The following is a 15,291-nucleotide window of genomic DNA, read 5'->3' on the forward strand; positions in this document are numbered from 1 at the left end:
TTAGATGACTTCTTTCCCACTGCACTTTTATTTAAATAGGTGCCTGCCTGCTTGCTTTATTCCCCAGCCATAAGCACGTTCTTTTTCTTTACCTTTTTGGGGTTTGCAGTTTTACAGATTTGACCCAACTGGCTCATTTCTCCTCTAGCAAACAAGCAGTTGCGAGTGGGACCATCTACTGCCCCTGCTTTGAAGAACTTTAGGCACCCAAGTTGAAAGATCATGTTGCAAAGTGTTTTATTGAATTATTTTATACTGTCAGACTGCGTGTCAACCATCTTTCTCTCCGTAGTTTAAAAATAACTTGATGATATTTCATTTACAAGGATTTGAAAAGTCTGTTGGCATTTAAATTTATCTTCCCTTGAAAGCACTGCAGTACCTTCAACTTCACAGCTATGTTGAGGGGTAGAAGATTCTAGCTGTGATAGTTATGGTAGTAGCCTTAAGATCCCTCTCTTTTCTTGTAATTGGTTTAAAACTTTCTAATTGTAGAAAGGTACCCTAAATACCCCTGTTCTCAGGATTTTTCAGGTTGTATGAATGTCAAAACTTGGTTTTCTCTACTGCCATTCAGAACTTGCTGCCTGGTTCACAAATGCTGTGGCTTCTTGGAGAGAAAATTATGAGGCAGCAGAGATTTAAATGAGTTACTGAGTAGAACCCCAAAAGAGACCTCTCAAAAGTAGCAGAAGTTGCAGGCAGGAGCTCTAGGGAAGCAGGTTTGCTCTGTGTCTAATAGATTTCTCTCAAGCCCTTCCAAGCTGCAAAGCTAGCAATGACATTAGCTGTTTGTAATCTGCTGCCTGCCTTTCTCTCAGATGTATTTCATGTACAACCTCAGGCTTTTCTCATTTGCAGCTTAACTTTGTTATAAGGTGACTGCTTTGACTTCCAACTTCATTGATACCTATTACCAACTTGCCCTGCAGTTCAAGAAAGAAGGTGCCTCTGTTTTCACAAGCAACCCTAAGTGAAATCGTAGCATGCATGGGGTTTACAATACTGACAATATATTTTTCAACTCTCTGTTGTTACTCAGGGAATTTAGAAGGGTCTGTTCTGCAAATACTGGTTTGCTCTGCATTAACACTTAAGAGTTCACCAACCTGCTGTATGTAGAAGCTAAGGGATGCAACAGTGTGATGTAGAGAAATCAATGGGCAGTATCCTGTGGCATGTTGCTCATAGACTGTACAGCTGAATGTTGAGCATATATATGTTTGTGTATGTATGCATGACAATAAATAACAATGCTTAGCTCCAGGGGGAGCTCTCCGCTTTGACATTTGGATACCACATTGTGTGGATGGTATAGTTGAACTGGGAAACCTGCAGAGCACCTGAGCAAAGATCCTGCCTGCTGGAAGGAAATTGTGCAACCACACAAAGTGCTGTTTCAACAAATAGAGATTGTGGGTGTGTTTGGAGGGGGTTAGAAAACGGTGGCTGAGAGCAAGAACTTCAGGCCGTTGGCATGTGCCAAACGTGACTGAGGTGCTCTGAACAAGAAGGTATTTGCTAAGTGTAAGTTGTGGTTGTGAGCTCTGCCATACTGAGATGTTTAGGTGGTAAAATACCCTGCTGGTAAGTACATGTGTTGTGTTTACATGGTTCTCAACTTCTGCTTTTGTTCCTCAGTATCGAGTTCGACCGAGACTGTGACTACTTTGCCATCGCCGGGGTGACAAAGAAGATTAAAGTCTATGAGTATGGTACAGTCATTCAGGACGCGGTGGATATTCACTACCCTGAGAATGAAATGACCTGTAATTCCAAAATCAGGTAGGCGTTGACTTTGCGTTTGAACTCAGAGGGCCTTTTCATGTGCAGTAGCTGTTTTTCTTTCTTTATCCATTGTGAGAATGGGAGAGGGAGGGAGGAAAGCAGGAGTCAATGGCTTTGGATTCTGGAAGGGATCAAGTGGCAAAGGCATTTATTTGTGAATACTGGGCTAATCCAAGGTAATAGCATGCCTATGTACCTGGAGGAAAAAGGGACATAGGGCAGTGAACTGTTTTTGTGTTCCTTGCAAATGCAGTTGGATACCTACTCAGTTAAAAGAAGAGTAGTAACAGCCCCTGATTCCTTCATGCTCTAGTCTCTTAGTCGACCAGATCCTTTCCATTCTGCTGAAAGGCTGCTCAGTCCTTGGGAATGTGCCTCATTTGCACCTTCTGCCTATAAATTTACATCTGCCCAAAGTACTGCTCTGATAGGCCTCATAATATCAAGCTCTGAGGAGAAAGACCTTGCTTGATTCTTTTTGCTTCTGTGCTATCATTACTGTCAAGTCTTTTTAAAATCTTTTTATGTGACTTAATCAAAGAAATATAGACCACCATGTCATAGCTTCAGTTGAAAGAGTCTGGCTAACATAACTTAAAAATCCTAATTCAAAAATTCTGTTAAAACTCAAAAGTAAATAATACAAGCAGTCAAACCAATTCAGTGTTATAATACAAGTCTCTAGAATCTCTGAACTCGTTTGTTTTTATTTGGTACTCTACATTTTAGAAACACTAAAGCACCCATAAAAGTGTGTAGTTAATAAGTTTATATAACAGTCTGGCTTCTACAAAAACAAAATGTTGTGCAACAAGATTATTAATGTTTGCAAGTCTATAGCATAGAACTCATGCTTAGCTTTGTAGTTGACACATTTCTTAAGATATATCAATCACTCCTGTATCACTCATGCTGATTATTCTTGGGAATTGTGTAATACTATTTTATGAAGCAAAATATGTAAATGCAACAGACCCTGGGACTGGCTTCCAAAATGGGTATAAACAGTCAGCGAGGGATGTGTATTGATTGGCCATGCTGGTTACGGAGCTTGTGTTTTGCTGGAATTGTGAAACCTTCAGCATTTTTGACTGAGGCACAGCAGAGTTCACACCAGTCAGCTTCATTATTCTGGAAAGAAGAGCAGAATGATAGGAAAACCATCTAGCAGTCGATTAATACCTTTTACCTTAATTAGAAAAGGAAAAAGCCATGTGTGTATGGTATGTCTTGGTCTGTCTGAGATGACTTCCAGACTTGCTGCTTCAAATTTGACAGGAATCTACCACGATGATCCTGCCAGGCATCAGGCTGCTGTTTGTTCTCCCTCCTCCGGCAGCTGCGGGTTGAGCAGAGCTGCATTAGTGCCTTCAGTGATGTTCCTCTTGTCAGCTTTGTGCTCCAGACAAGACATTCCTTGCATTCAAGATTTCTTCTCTCTTTTTCACATTTCATGCATATACACATTATATATGTATCACAATGCTGGATGTGTTGTCCTCTGTGCTTCAGTGGAGGTGGACAGGGTCCTCTCCTTTCATTCCTTGCCCTAGTTTTTCTCATTCTTCCAAAGAAATACATTTTTCCCCCCATTGGCACCTCCATATTATATCAGCCTTCCTTTGGCATGCGGGTGCTTTTGGTTTTGACAAATAAAGTGAGGCTGTCAGTCAAATGCATCCTTGCTATACCCATTAGCTGCGCTGCCAGTCACTGGTGCTGGGGCTCGCTGGCGCCGTGTCGAGCAGCATAATAACTCGCTATTGTGAAGTGGCGTGGCTTGAGGGAGAAGTTACGTATGAAGGCTGTAATTTCATTACGGAATATTGCAGTATGCTGAAAATGTGCCTCTATTATAATAAAATCTAAACAAGTGGAGCCTGCTTTTTTTGTAAAAAATCCTTGGCTTAAAGCTGTTGATCTTAATTTAGGTGGAGGTGCAGCTTGTTCCGGCAGCTTATTCTACCTGCCAGTGCCCTTTCTGATAGCGAAGACAGATGTATTTCTGCTGTGGCGCATGGGTGGCACCTCTCTGCCCTGCAGAGATGTGTGGAGTCTGCAGATGGGACATGGTGACACTGGCACAGCTGGTAATGTCCCTTCCATCCTCGCCCAGCGCCAGATCCACCTGTCCGCAGGTGCTTTGGCTTCCCAAATGCGCGTCATGGGAAGCTCACCCTAAATCGATCCTGCTTAACCTTGCGATGGCGCTGGCTCGTAAATCATTAGCGGTACTGTTGGTGACTCAGCTTTCGGCTGTTATCAAAGCAGGCAGGTGACAGCCTTTGTGAGGGCTCGTGTCTGGCCAAGGAGCAGGTCTGGTGTCTGGGAGCAGCTGTGGGAAGGGAAGCCCTTGCCCAGGACGGGACTGGCACCAGCCCAGTGCTGCCCGGTGCCAGCTGGGTGCCTGCGGAAAGGGAGAGCTTCAAGCCAGCATCATTCATTGCCGGCTTTCCTGGAGCGCAGCCCTGGTACCAGCTGTAGCTGAGTCTTTCTTCCTCTTTTCCAACCCCCCCGCTGCTTTTTTTTTTTAAACACCCACCTGCTTCTTAAATACACTCTTTTTTTTTTTTTTTTTTTTTTCATCGTCTGCTGAGCTTTCTCATTCCTATTTTTAAGAACAGGGAGGAAGTCAGTGGGTCGTGTTTCTGGTAAATGTGCATCGCGTCCCCCGGGAACGACAGCGGCATAAGCTTCCAGGAAAAACACAAGATGACACATAAATCCTCATAAAAATCCCATTTACAGATTCATAGCTTCAGTACAAGAAACAAATCCTAGTATTGTGTAGTAGCTATAAACAGCACCCTGTGAGCTAATTATGACTTGCTGTGGCCCTGGCTATGGCAAACAATCTGCGGCTCTCCCCGTGCAGAAGGAGGTGGGAAAGGGCGAGAAGAGGATGAATGGCTTGCAGAGAGCTACAGCTCTTCTCTGATTTATTCAAGAGGCGGATTTGTTGTTTTGCCATAGGTCGCAGGGGGAGAAAAATAAGGAGATCTAGAGTTCAGGTAAAAGAAATTGGCTTTGGGCCTCGTTAATCTACAATAGGTGATGTGCAAGTGTGGTTAGGTAAACACGCTTTTGAAATCAGTGTTTAGCATTCTGCATGCTCACCACTGTGTGTTTGCAGCATCTGTACTTCAGTGATAGATGTTACCACAAACCTCCAAAATCAGCTGCATCTGTTTAGGCAACTGCAGGAAAAGCAAAGCATCAGTAGGCTTTTTTTGTAAAGCTGCTGCTAGTATTTTATTGTTTTTATTTTTCAGTGTCAATAAATCAAATGGATGATTGCTCTATCCTCAAAGCAGTTCATGGGCAAATTGCTGTCAGTTTTTAAAATGGCAGTCAGTTCTCACTATTAAGTTTAAATTAAGCAAAAAACTTGCCATATGGCGTTAGAGTCTTTCCTGTTTGGAAAGGTACAAGCTCTCTTTATGCTGAAAAACCTCACGAGTGGTTGTGTTGGGTGCCCATATTTCCAGTGCAGAAAATGTTTGTCACTGAACAGGTTAGAAGGAAATAACACCTTCAACTTTCATTAATTCCAGTTGTCAGAGTAACTGCTTCACTTTGCAATAAGGTGAAGTTTTTCTTTAAAAGTATTCGCCTCTTAAGCCTACTAGAGGCTTTCTTTGGAGTGATTAGAAAAAGGGGTATTTTTAAAACAATCGTAATGGTAAAGTAATTCTGTATGTCTCTGAAGAATTCGGTTAGCGTTGTTGTTCACATGGATGTTCCTTGTAGCAATAGATCACTCCCTTAGACATTTGAGTCCTAAAACTATTGGTCATCACTTGACTCATGATAATAGACTGGATCTGAAGCACTTGGCACTGGGAAGCAGGTCAGACCACAGCAGTTTGTGCCTTATCAAAAGCTTTAACTCTGCTTAACTCACTGCCAGAGGAGTGGTTGACACCGGGTAACTTGTATGTGGATTTGAGACGTTTCAGCCATAAAAACACTGGCTCATGAAAGAAACATCAGCGCTACCGACAGTGCTAACTGAGCTGGCCCACTTGTATCTCCAAATAAAATGAAGGATGCGCATAAATCTTTACAGTGTCGGGGTTTCTGTGTGTTTGGATCGGATGCCAAGGTTAGAAGGGTGTTTTGGAGGTCAGTGATTAGCTTTCAACTAGAGTTTCTCCCCGCTAATCTCCTAGGATGGAAAGTTGTCACAATTTATGGCAAGAAAAACCTCAGGGGTGTAACTATATTACCCTGTTTCTGGATTAAAGAACAAAACACAAACCTGAAAAAATACAGGTACTAGTATTTAAAATAAAAGATGACCTAGCACAACTCCTTTTAATCCAGCACTGAATTGTGTGTTATCTCAGCCTTCAGTAGCTATTTTTGTGTCAAATCTCATAGCTTCCACACATCAGTTTCTCCCTGGGTGTGACAGGAGACCATCTAAAGGTTGTCTACAAAAGGTTATTTTTTCTGTACTTGTGGGGTTTTGATGCTTACTCTGTTTGAGGACTGTGTAAGCTGCATTTTTGGGTCTATCTCACCTTTGTCTCTTTCCTTTCCTCTTCTCCAGCTTGCTCCCCCTTGCATTTTTGAGTCTCTCACTCCATATCTTACCCATGATAACATCTCAAGTGAACCCAAAAAGGTAGATGTCTTTGAAGTTTCAACCAAATTGCCCATGTTGGACATGGAAAAAAGATCTCTGAGTATTGCAGTAGCATCTCAACCCTGTGTAGGTCCCAGGGAATCCACACGGAGGAGAGCCTTTTGCAGGCCTGTATCATCACAGATGCCAGAGAATGCAACCAAGAGAGAGCCCTTGGTAAAAAACATCCTTTGCCTGGAGAGGGAGCTCCCCTCCACCTGATCCAACCATGAATTGTGCTCTACAAAGGTTACTTCAGAGGATTAAAGTTATAAAGAAGCTCAGGTATTGCAATGTCAAGGAGAAAAGTCTAGTTTCAGACTTTGTACAGAGAGTTGGATGGTGATGAGGGGAGAATTAAGGCAGAGAGCTAGGACGGGATTGTTTTTGTCTTATTATGATCCTTTAATCATATTCCTTAAAAATGAAAGATTTATGATGTGTGTGACTTAAAAGGTGTTAATTGAACCACTTAGTGGCTGCAAATCCCTAAACATTTTTCACCTGTCAGTTCCTGTTTTCCCTTCTCAGTCTAGCTACAAATGCTTTCCAAGTGAGTGTTAACCCCTTGCTAACACCATCAGGCTTCAGTGGGACAGAAAGCCTAGCTTGATCCTTGTTGTGCCAGAGCTAAGGTGCATGCTTTTGGGCACAGAAAGGCTTCATTTTTCTCCATCTATATTGATAGATCCAATATCACCTCTGCCTTAGAAACCTGATATTTCTTATGTCCTTAGATCTATCACACCTCAAGCAGCACTGTTAAACGCCATCCTTTATATTTTTCTGTCCATTCAATAATTCCTAACTTTCCTCATCAGAGGTGATTTCTTTTTTGACAAGCTGCAGTTATGTGATTATTCTCTTCACAGTTCAGCTTGCAGTGCTCGGGTCTTTCCTGGATCTGACGCTCCCCTAGCACAGAGCATCCATCCTCTAACCAGCCAGGGTGGTACCAGCACCTCTGCCTTTTTCCACCTGCCAATGCACTCTCAAAGCTCTCCACATAGATCTGGCCCTGGGCTTTCTTTTTCCTGCTTGTATGGTGGCTATACTTACAGATTATTCTCTTTCCTTAAGCTCCTTGAAGCCCTGACTTGAGTGGGGATGGCAGGGGGCACAGGTTTGAACCGATAAATGTCTAGTGCAATGTCCACCCCCTGCCATTAGCTGGAGGCTGCTCTCAGCCCACAGCCTCGCTGTGTTGCAGCTGTAGGGCTCCAAACCGCTTTTGCTTCCATCAGTGATCGACTGCTGTGCCTGGAAACAGGACTCCAGACGTCAGACGTGGTTATCTGTGGGCTGCTGCAACCTTCATCTTGTGCTCCGGGTGGGCAGTGCCCGCCAGCTTCATTCGGTCCTCGGGGAGCCACTTAAGCCTCTCTGAATATGGCTTATAGTAAATCATGGACTGTCAAGACCTACTTTTCTGCAGGTACCTAAAGGTAGTGGAGCTGGTGTAACGATAGCTCCTTGATGATATATTTGTGGACAGCCCTTATACCTACAAGGGTTGAGGACACTGACGTTTTCTAATTAATGACGTATCATGAAAGAGGTGAAGTCAGGGAGAGCGTTGGCTGAGCTGCGTCATCTCAAATGCCCTTTTAGAAGCTGGTGGTTAAAGATAATGACTTACTGGGTCAATAAAACTTAAGCTTCTGAATGCGAAGTTTTAGAACCAAGGGACGCTACTACACAAAGGAAGTGTGTGTGTGGACAGGCTATAGGTAGATAGAAGTGTTTGACAGGTTGAAAGCACTGTCATCAAATGCTCCTCTGCAGTGGCCATTCCAGAGAAAGCTCCCAGCTGACCCACTGGGGATGGTGTATCCTGAAGGTCTTCTCCAGGCATCATGCAGTGGTGCAAGAGGCTTGCAGAAAGCCACTGCCGTTGGACAACTTTGTCTCGTTTCTATAAGCTGAAGGTGAACTTGTGCGGAGAAAGTGAGAGTCTTTGGGATCATTCAGTCATGTTTCCTGCTGATGCAAGCACCAACAGCATGTTAGTCCTTCCATATATTTCTTCAAATTTGTCTTAAAAAACAGTTGAGTTTCTTGCGTGCCATTTTTTGGCTGCTCCAGAGCCTGAAATAAGCTTGTTGATGCCACACAAATAGTGGCGAGCTGTGATTAGTGGTTAGTGTGCATAGTCCCTCAGTAGTTACAAAACTCACACCCCAGTAAGTTAAGCTTGACCGTACTTGGGAGCAGAACACAAGTGCTGCTTTAACTATTTTTATTTGTTTTTTAACTATGTTTAAAAAGTAAAATGATTTTTTTCCCTTTTCTGTGGGTAAATGCTGTATTCCCAAGGAGAACAGGTTGCATGTGTGTAGTAGAATCAAGAATTTGTCAAGGTATAATACTTGTAAGTCAGTATCCCCGTATCTCTATCATATTCCAATGTGTAGCTGTGCTGATCAAAGCAGTATTAAAAAGTTACAGAACCGTGGACTTCTAGTTGATATTGTTGGTTAAAACTTGGCCCCAAGGCTACTGTAATCTAGTTAACTGTGTCAGGGCAGTTATTTGATGACCTGCATGAATTGGATCTGTCAATTCAGATTCTGTTACATGCATCACAGTTGATACCAACTGGTGAGCTTTTCTGCCAGATGGTCCAGAAATTGGTGAACAAGTATTACAAATCTTCTTACCTCTGTCACGTTTTTTGAGAGTCAGAGCGGAGGCATAGTGCCAGAGTGCTCCAAATGTGACTTGGCAGTGTTACTGCTCTTGTTTTGTCTAATGATGGTTAGTTTGCCAGTGGAATTGCTGTTTAGATTTGCACAGCCACTTGATTCAGTTTAAAATCTAAATCGGTGCAATGTATTTTGCAATTCTCCATCAGAAGCATTTCCTGAACTGCCCATAGCAAGCAAATGGCTGTTTCCTTCTGTGTGGGGAAGGGAGTCTTTGCACATCTACACAAAGCTGGAAGCGGTTTCTCAGAAGTCACACGTCGATTTGCACATAGGTGCATATATAGAACATTACATATGTGCCAGAGGATTGGTTGATGTACCATCCATGCAGCTATGTGTTTTACATGTTTAGCTTCTGTTGGCTAAGTAGTTGTCTTTATGGTAATAATAATAGTCGTAGCTATTGGCAAGAGGCTAAGAAGTCAAACCCTGCACTCTCTGTGGGAATTTGAGTAGAACTAAATAGCAAAACAATTGCAGGGTTAGAGATGAGTGCATTTAAACAAAAAAATCCTAAACCTGAGTGCTTCGCATGTCACTTAAGCAAATAAAGCTTTTCTTTTAGTTTACAGAGGAAAGTTTGTTTTATTTCTGGTGGGTTTTGGCTTTGTCCTTTCCCGAGTGTTTCAGTGGGTTGGCTTGATCAGATGCTATGTGCTTTGCAAAGACAGTAATTGCCTGATGTATTGCCAGAATTATTTTCTCTTTCTGTGTGTGTGTTGGAAGGTGTGACTGAGTGGAGCTCTTTTTCTTTTTCAGCTGTATCAGCTGGAGTAGTTACCACAAGAACCTGCTAGCCAGCAGTGACTATGAAGGCACCGTCATCCTTTGGGATGGATTCACGGGACAAAGATCCAAGGTCTACCAGGTAACACACAATCAGCACTTCCCCACGCCATGGACCATGTTGAGAGATCGGTATTTGGTCTGAGATTCTGCTTCTAGTCCAGCAACAGGCTTTCACATTCCACAGGGTGAAATGGGTGCCCCTCCTGTTCAGTAAGTGTGTCTCATCCGCACAGCTTTATTGAGCTACAGTTCTCTGAGGGAGACAGCTAGATCTTCTCGTCACAGTTGTGAGGCCATTGACGTTTTCTTGCCGCTTCTTTTGGGCAGGGAATCTGTACAGGGAGGAATGGGAGTTGTTTGTCTCACCTTTCTTTAGAAACCTCTGTCTCTCTGTGCCTGTTCCACTTCAGTCTTTGTTAAAAGCCTTTTCTAAAATCCTGCAGTGATTGCTGCTGCAGGTGCTCCTAAAGCAGAAAAGCAAAATGCAGACGAAGTGAACAGAGTGGTCAGGGAAACCTTTCCTGACACAGCCCCGCGCTCGGCAGAGCAGCTTATGTACGCGTGTGGGCTGAGATCAACAGCGAGACCCATATCAGGAGAACTTCTTGGCATTTTTTCTTTTAATGCAATTTGAGCATTGTATTTCTATATAATGGATTCTGAGAGGCTTGTGGTCAGAACAAGGAGGTTGGAAGAGCAAATTATGTGTTTGGGGAGAGGCTGGAAGTGCTGCTGTGTAGGTACATAGTGCATTGCAGCTGCTCAGAGATAATGAATGAACTGCAAACTAGCCTTCAGTTCCCCCTTCTTGACAGTTCAACATAAGTTTTAATTCCTATTTAAGCCCTTGTTTACTTTTTCATTGTATTTTGGACATTTTATAATAATTATTTTCACTAACCTCTTGCATAACTCAATTAAAAATAAATTATATTGGAGAAAATAAATCTTGTCTGTTATACTCTCAAATATATTTTGCATTTCTTTATGAGGCTGAATAATGAACCTAGAGAGGACCAGCTGTTGCTTGTGTTAAAACAAACTCATTTTGCTTCCTATCAGATTACTTGAATTTTTTATTTGGATTTGCATGGAGGCATGCACACTGACATCTGCTTCGCATGTATTAGAAATCCTTTAGTGGCTCTATCCTGGCGAGCTATTCACGTCGTTGTCTTGCAAAAGCCTGAAACAAAAGGGTTTGACTGAATTTCAGGTTTCATTCAATGCAGCATTTTGCTTCCATGTGAGATGTGCCAGCATAGCAAATACAGCTTTTCTGTGTTTTGGAGGAGAGTGTGCAGCCTTGTAAGAATATTTGAGTGGAAAAACACAGGATTAGACACCTGAAGTTTTGTTTAATACCTCAATAGGAAGGTGAGGATTTGCTGGACTTTCAGAGAGATATTTGAAATGGCTTTGAATGAGCATCTGATCGGTATTAGGAGATAAATCTGTGATCTACTAGAATAAGCAGCGGCACACAGGAGAACCACAGCTAGCCAAACTGTGCTGCAAAAATAAGTCTTTGTGTATTTCCTGAAATATTTTTTTTCTTTCAAGTGAAAAAATACCAGTTTTAGTTTTTAGAATTGCTGTTCTACTGTTTTCTGTGTTCATGGCATGTCTAACATACTACAAGCATTGGTCTGACTGGGAGAAAAGGTATTTTTTTGAGAAACTGTGAAACACACAGTAAGCTTCTCTGACGAGGACTCTCCTGACAATTTATGCCAAACAGCATGTGTTGTTTTCATTTACTCTTTTATCAGATTACAGCTCACTACCTTCCAATGTTTTTCTTGTTTCTCTAAACAGGAGCATGAGAAAAGGTGCTGGAGTGTTGACTTTAACTTGATGGACCCAAAGCTATTGGCTTCAGGCTCTGATGATGCCAAAGGTATTATTTTGCTTTTTCAGTCTCTGTGCAGAGGGCTTGCATTCTGTGTATTCCCTTTGAGGAACAAAACTGTGATATTTCAAGCAGTTAATTCCTCAGCTGCCTTCAAGATTGTGGTTGATATGGTAATGTGTCAAGGTACTACTGAACTGTTCAGATCTTAGAGAAGGGGAGAGACTTTCTTTGGATGAAGGTTTCTTGGTGCCGTGTTCATTTTTCTGGGGTAATATGCTCTCTAGCTGGCATTTTCCAGGACACGAAACAAAGCAAAATGTATTTTAACATTAGTTAAGCTTGTTGAGTTAAAGCCTTGGGGCCTTTCAAAACAATAGCATGTATTTATATTTCAAAACTTTGGTTGTCTGGGAAAAAAGAGAAGTTAAAACACCTCCTGCAGTTTTACCTGGGTTTTAGCAGTTTTATGTGATGAACTGAATGGGAACACTGGTCTGTTTGACAAAGAGTTTTGTTTGAAGAACCCTTAAGACAAGCTCTTTCCCAACATACTGGTAGAAAAATGTTCAAAAAGAAATAGGAAACTTCTAAAGAAAGGGATTTTTCATCCTTAATCAAGAAGATTTTATCTGTAATATGTTTACAATATCAAATTAGAGTTATTAAGCAGCAAGAACTGTAGAGTTCCTTTCACAGTCAGGGGGATCAACTCACCCAGATGAGCTGATACAGCTCTGGACAGAGCATTTTGTGATTTGCTTTGAAATGATAGATTAGTTTTTCATAAACATTAAACCTTGCAAGCTGCTTCCCCCTCTAAAATGCTTTTAAATTCTGTTTTGAATGAAAGCTATACCAGCGTTCCTCAATTGCACTTGGCAGTCTTTGTGTAGCTGGTAATTCCATGTACAAAATGCAGCTTCAGTGGTTAGTTTATATTTCAGTTGGGTTTTAAATGTTTTTGATACACTTTCCTACCCCTCTTTGGTGCAAGTTGAGAGTTTTCTGTATGCTTAAATGCAGCAGGAGTGAACATTCACCTTGTAAATTATCAACCTCTTCATCACGTTTCTCCCCACTCATGCTGTGCATTTGAAAAAGCTTATCTGCCAGGTAGACATGCATTTATTAGCATGTTAACAAGTTGTCCTGTTCTGCAAAGCCAGCTGCAAGCAGAGCTCCTGTCTCTAGTTTAACAGTTCTCTTCTTCAGTAATAGTTTCTAAAAGCGTAGTGTTTACTTAGAAATTATTGTAATAAAGTCTGTGGTTCTACATAACTTGCATTTCAATGTGCAAAGGTCTTTTGAAGGTGTATTGGGGTTTTGGTGGATAAAACCAAGCTGGAACATTTTATCCTTTACCTCTACCACAGTTTGCCTGTCATTTGCATATGTAACGAGTCCATTAGAGACAAATGGAGTGCTGAGTGAAAGTATTTGCAATAAGCATAGATTTTGTATGTCTTTATGGTACGGAGCGATAGCAGCAAATGTCCAAATTAATGTTGTAGTGTCCACCTTTCATTTCAGAGATCACACTGAAAGGGTTAAATGTGAGGAAAAGGTAACACCTATGATGAGTTGTCTTAACTCAGACCTGCCTAACTTGAATTTTTGTCTTTCTGCTTATCTCGTTCAGGGGTGGTTGAGTTCTTGGCCAGCTTTGGGTACATATAATGCACATTTGGCCATGTACAGCGGTGGGAAATCCAAGTTCTTTGTACTCTTCCTGTCCTCTCTTACTGACGCCACACTGGGCTTTCTAACAAGAAATCTCGATGCTGGTGGATATTGGTGTGGCCAGAGCAATTGGAGCTGATCTCACCACCCTTCCCCGGAGAGCAGGGATGTAACATTGTCCTGTCAAGCGATCAGGACAAGCCAGAAGAAAAGTGACGGCTTTGCCGGTTCTTCCCGCTTGCTGGTGTATCTGCCTGTCTCTCCTCGGTCTTTTCAAGTTGGAAGCTGATTTTTAAAGCACTTTGTATGCTCGGTAGGCATGTATTGGGGAAAGAGCTTTTAGATGAAAAATCCTGTCATCAGTACTTCACAGCTGTCTGTGCAGGGCTCAGGCACGGCAAAGGGCATGCTAACAAATGGAGTACCATTAAGGATAAAATTATTCTGATATAATTAGAAACAGCATCCTTGGGCCTCGGGTCCTGCATTATTGTCCATAATCCAGGATGCTTATTTGCGGAAGATCTTTCTACTTTAATAGCAGATAATGAGAGCGTAAAAGCATTATTGTATTTGAAGTAACTACTGTGTGTATGAAAACCTCACTTTTATCTGCAGTTGTTATGCTCTTCCCTTTTAAAGGGGCAAAGGTAGTTGCATATGTCTATAGGGACCCAAAGGTATATACTAACTAGATAGCAGCGAGCAAAATTAAAGTGTTTACTTGTGCTACAAGCAGCTTGGGGAAATGGCACAGTCTTAATTTCAGGTCTTTTATGCACATAATAATGGCAGGAGCTGTGATTCTCATGTAAGAAAGAAAGGGTGAATTTCTGCTAGTGGAGGAGAAAAGATTATTTAATTTTGTAAAGGCAAAATAATGTCTTCAAAGTGCCAAGATAGGGCTGGTGCTAGTGCACTTAGCTAATGACTTACAGCTGCTTCTCAGCCCAACATCCATGTCTGCTCTGGATTGAGAATGTGATATAATGGCCGTGATAAGACAGAACAAAATATTTTGTGATGCCATGTGGGTAGAATTTAAGTCTCCACTGGGATAGAGACCTGTTTGGAATGATGGAGCATTTGTTTTCTGCTCTTGGATTGTTTTTGAAGCGCAGTGAGATACAAGCAGAACTGACAGATTCAACTGAAGGAGGAGTCCTGGTTTTACATCTTTTCTGTAAGCTGTAGTCCCTTCACTACTCGTGGCTCAAAATGGGAGAGGTGGAGCAGAACAGAAGCACCTGATTACTCTGAGCCATAGCAAGAGGTTAATTTTCATTGTTTCATGACAAGGAATGCAAGCATCTGTTTCATTACATCTAAGGAAAGTACTTTCCACGCTACCTTGGTAAGCAAGACCATTGGTACCAGTCCTACAACTACTTTTGTAACACCCCTGAATTCACGGAGGCAACAGAGATTTGCGGAGTTGGCTTCACAAAAAAGACCCCTGGCCTTCTAGAAAGGGAACTCGCCTGAGAACAGCAGAGCAGAGTTTGCTCCTCTTCTATCTTGAGGACTTCCAGAGAATCGTTTGGGGCTTCGTTTTCAGTAATACTTTACTCCTTCAGCTTCTGCTGATTTTAACTGCAGGTTTAGATGTTTATTGCTCTTAAAATATCAGGTTGAACTTTTAGTTTGCTCATTTTTCTGGCTAAAAGAGGTTCGATAGTTTCCTGGAGATTTGTGGGGTTGTTGGATTCACTTGGGAATACCTTTGAAAGGTCAAGAAGATGTTAGTAGTTAAAGTACCAACCCAAATATCTTCAAGGAGGAGCACCCTGTGGTCATTGCCTGCTTACAGCCATCAGTTTACATCATCCTCCTGACCCCCA

General features: G+C 42.0%; 1 protein-coding gene across 3 annotated transcripts in view; it reads left to right on the plus strand.

Annotated features, from left to right (window-relative positions):
• The window catches only part of COP1 (COP1 E3 ubiquitin ligase), a 125,454-nt gene that overhangs the window by 51,966 nt on the left and 58,197 nt on the right, over positions 1 to 15,291 (plus strand). For all 3 annotated transcript variants that reach the window (XM_080348360.1, XM_080348361.1, XM_080348362.1), the window contains 3 exons: positions 1,642 to 1,785; positions 9,886 to 9,994; positions 11,734 to 11,815. In XM_080348360.1, coding sequence (XP_080204486.1) covers positions 1,642 to 1,785; positions 9,886 to 9,994; positions 11,734 to 11,815 — 335 coding nt within the window. The remainder of the gene's footprint in view (positions 1 to 1,641; positions 1,786 to 9,885; positions 9,995 to 11,733; positions 11,816 to 15,291) is intronic.

This window comes from Nesoenas mayeri (assembly GCF_963082525.1).
Source record: "Nesoenas mayeri genome assembly, chromosome: 8".
In the NCBI taxonomy this organism is placed as follows: Eukaryota; Metazoa; Chordata; class Aves; order Columbiformes; family Columbidae; genus Nesoenas; species Nesoenas mayeri.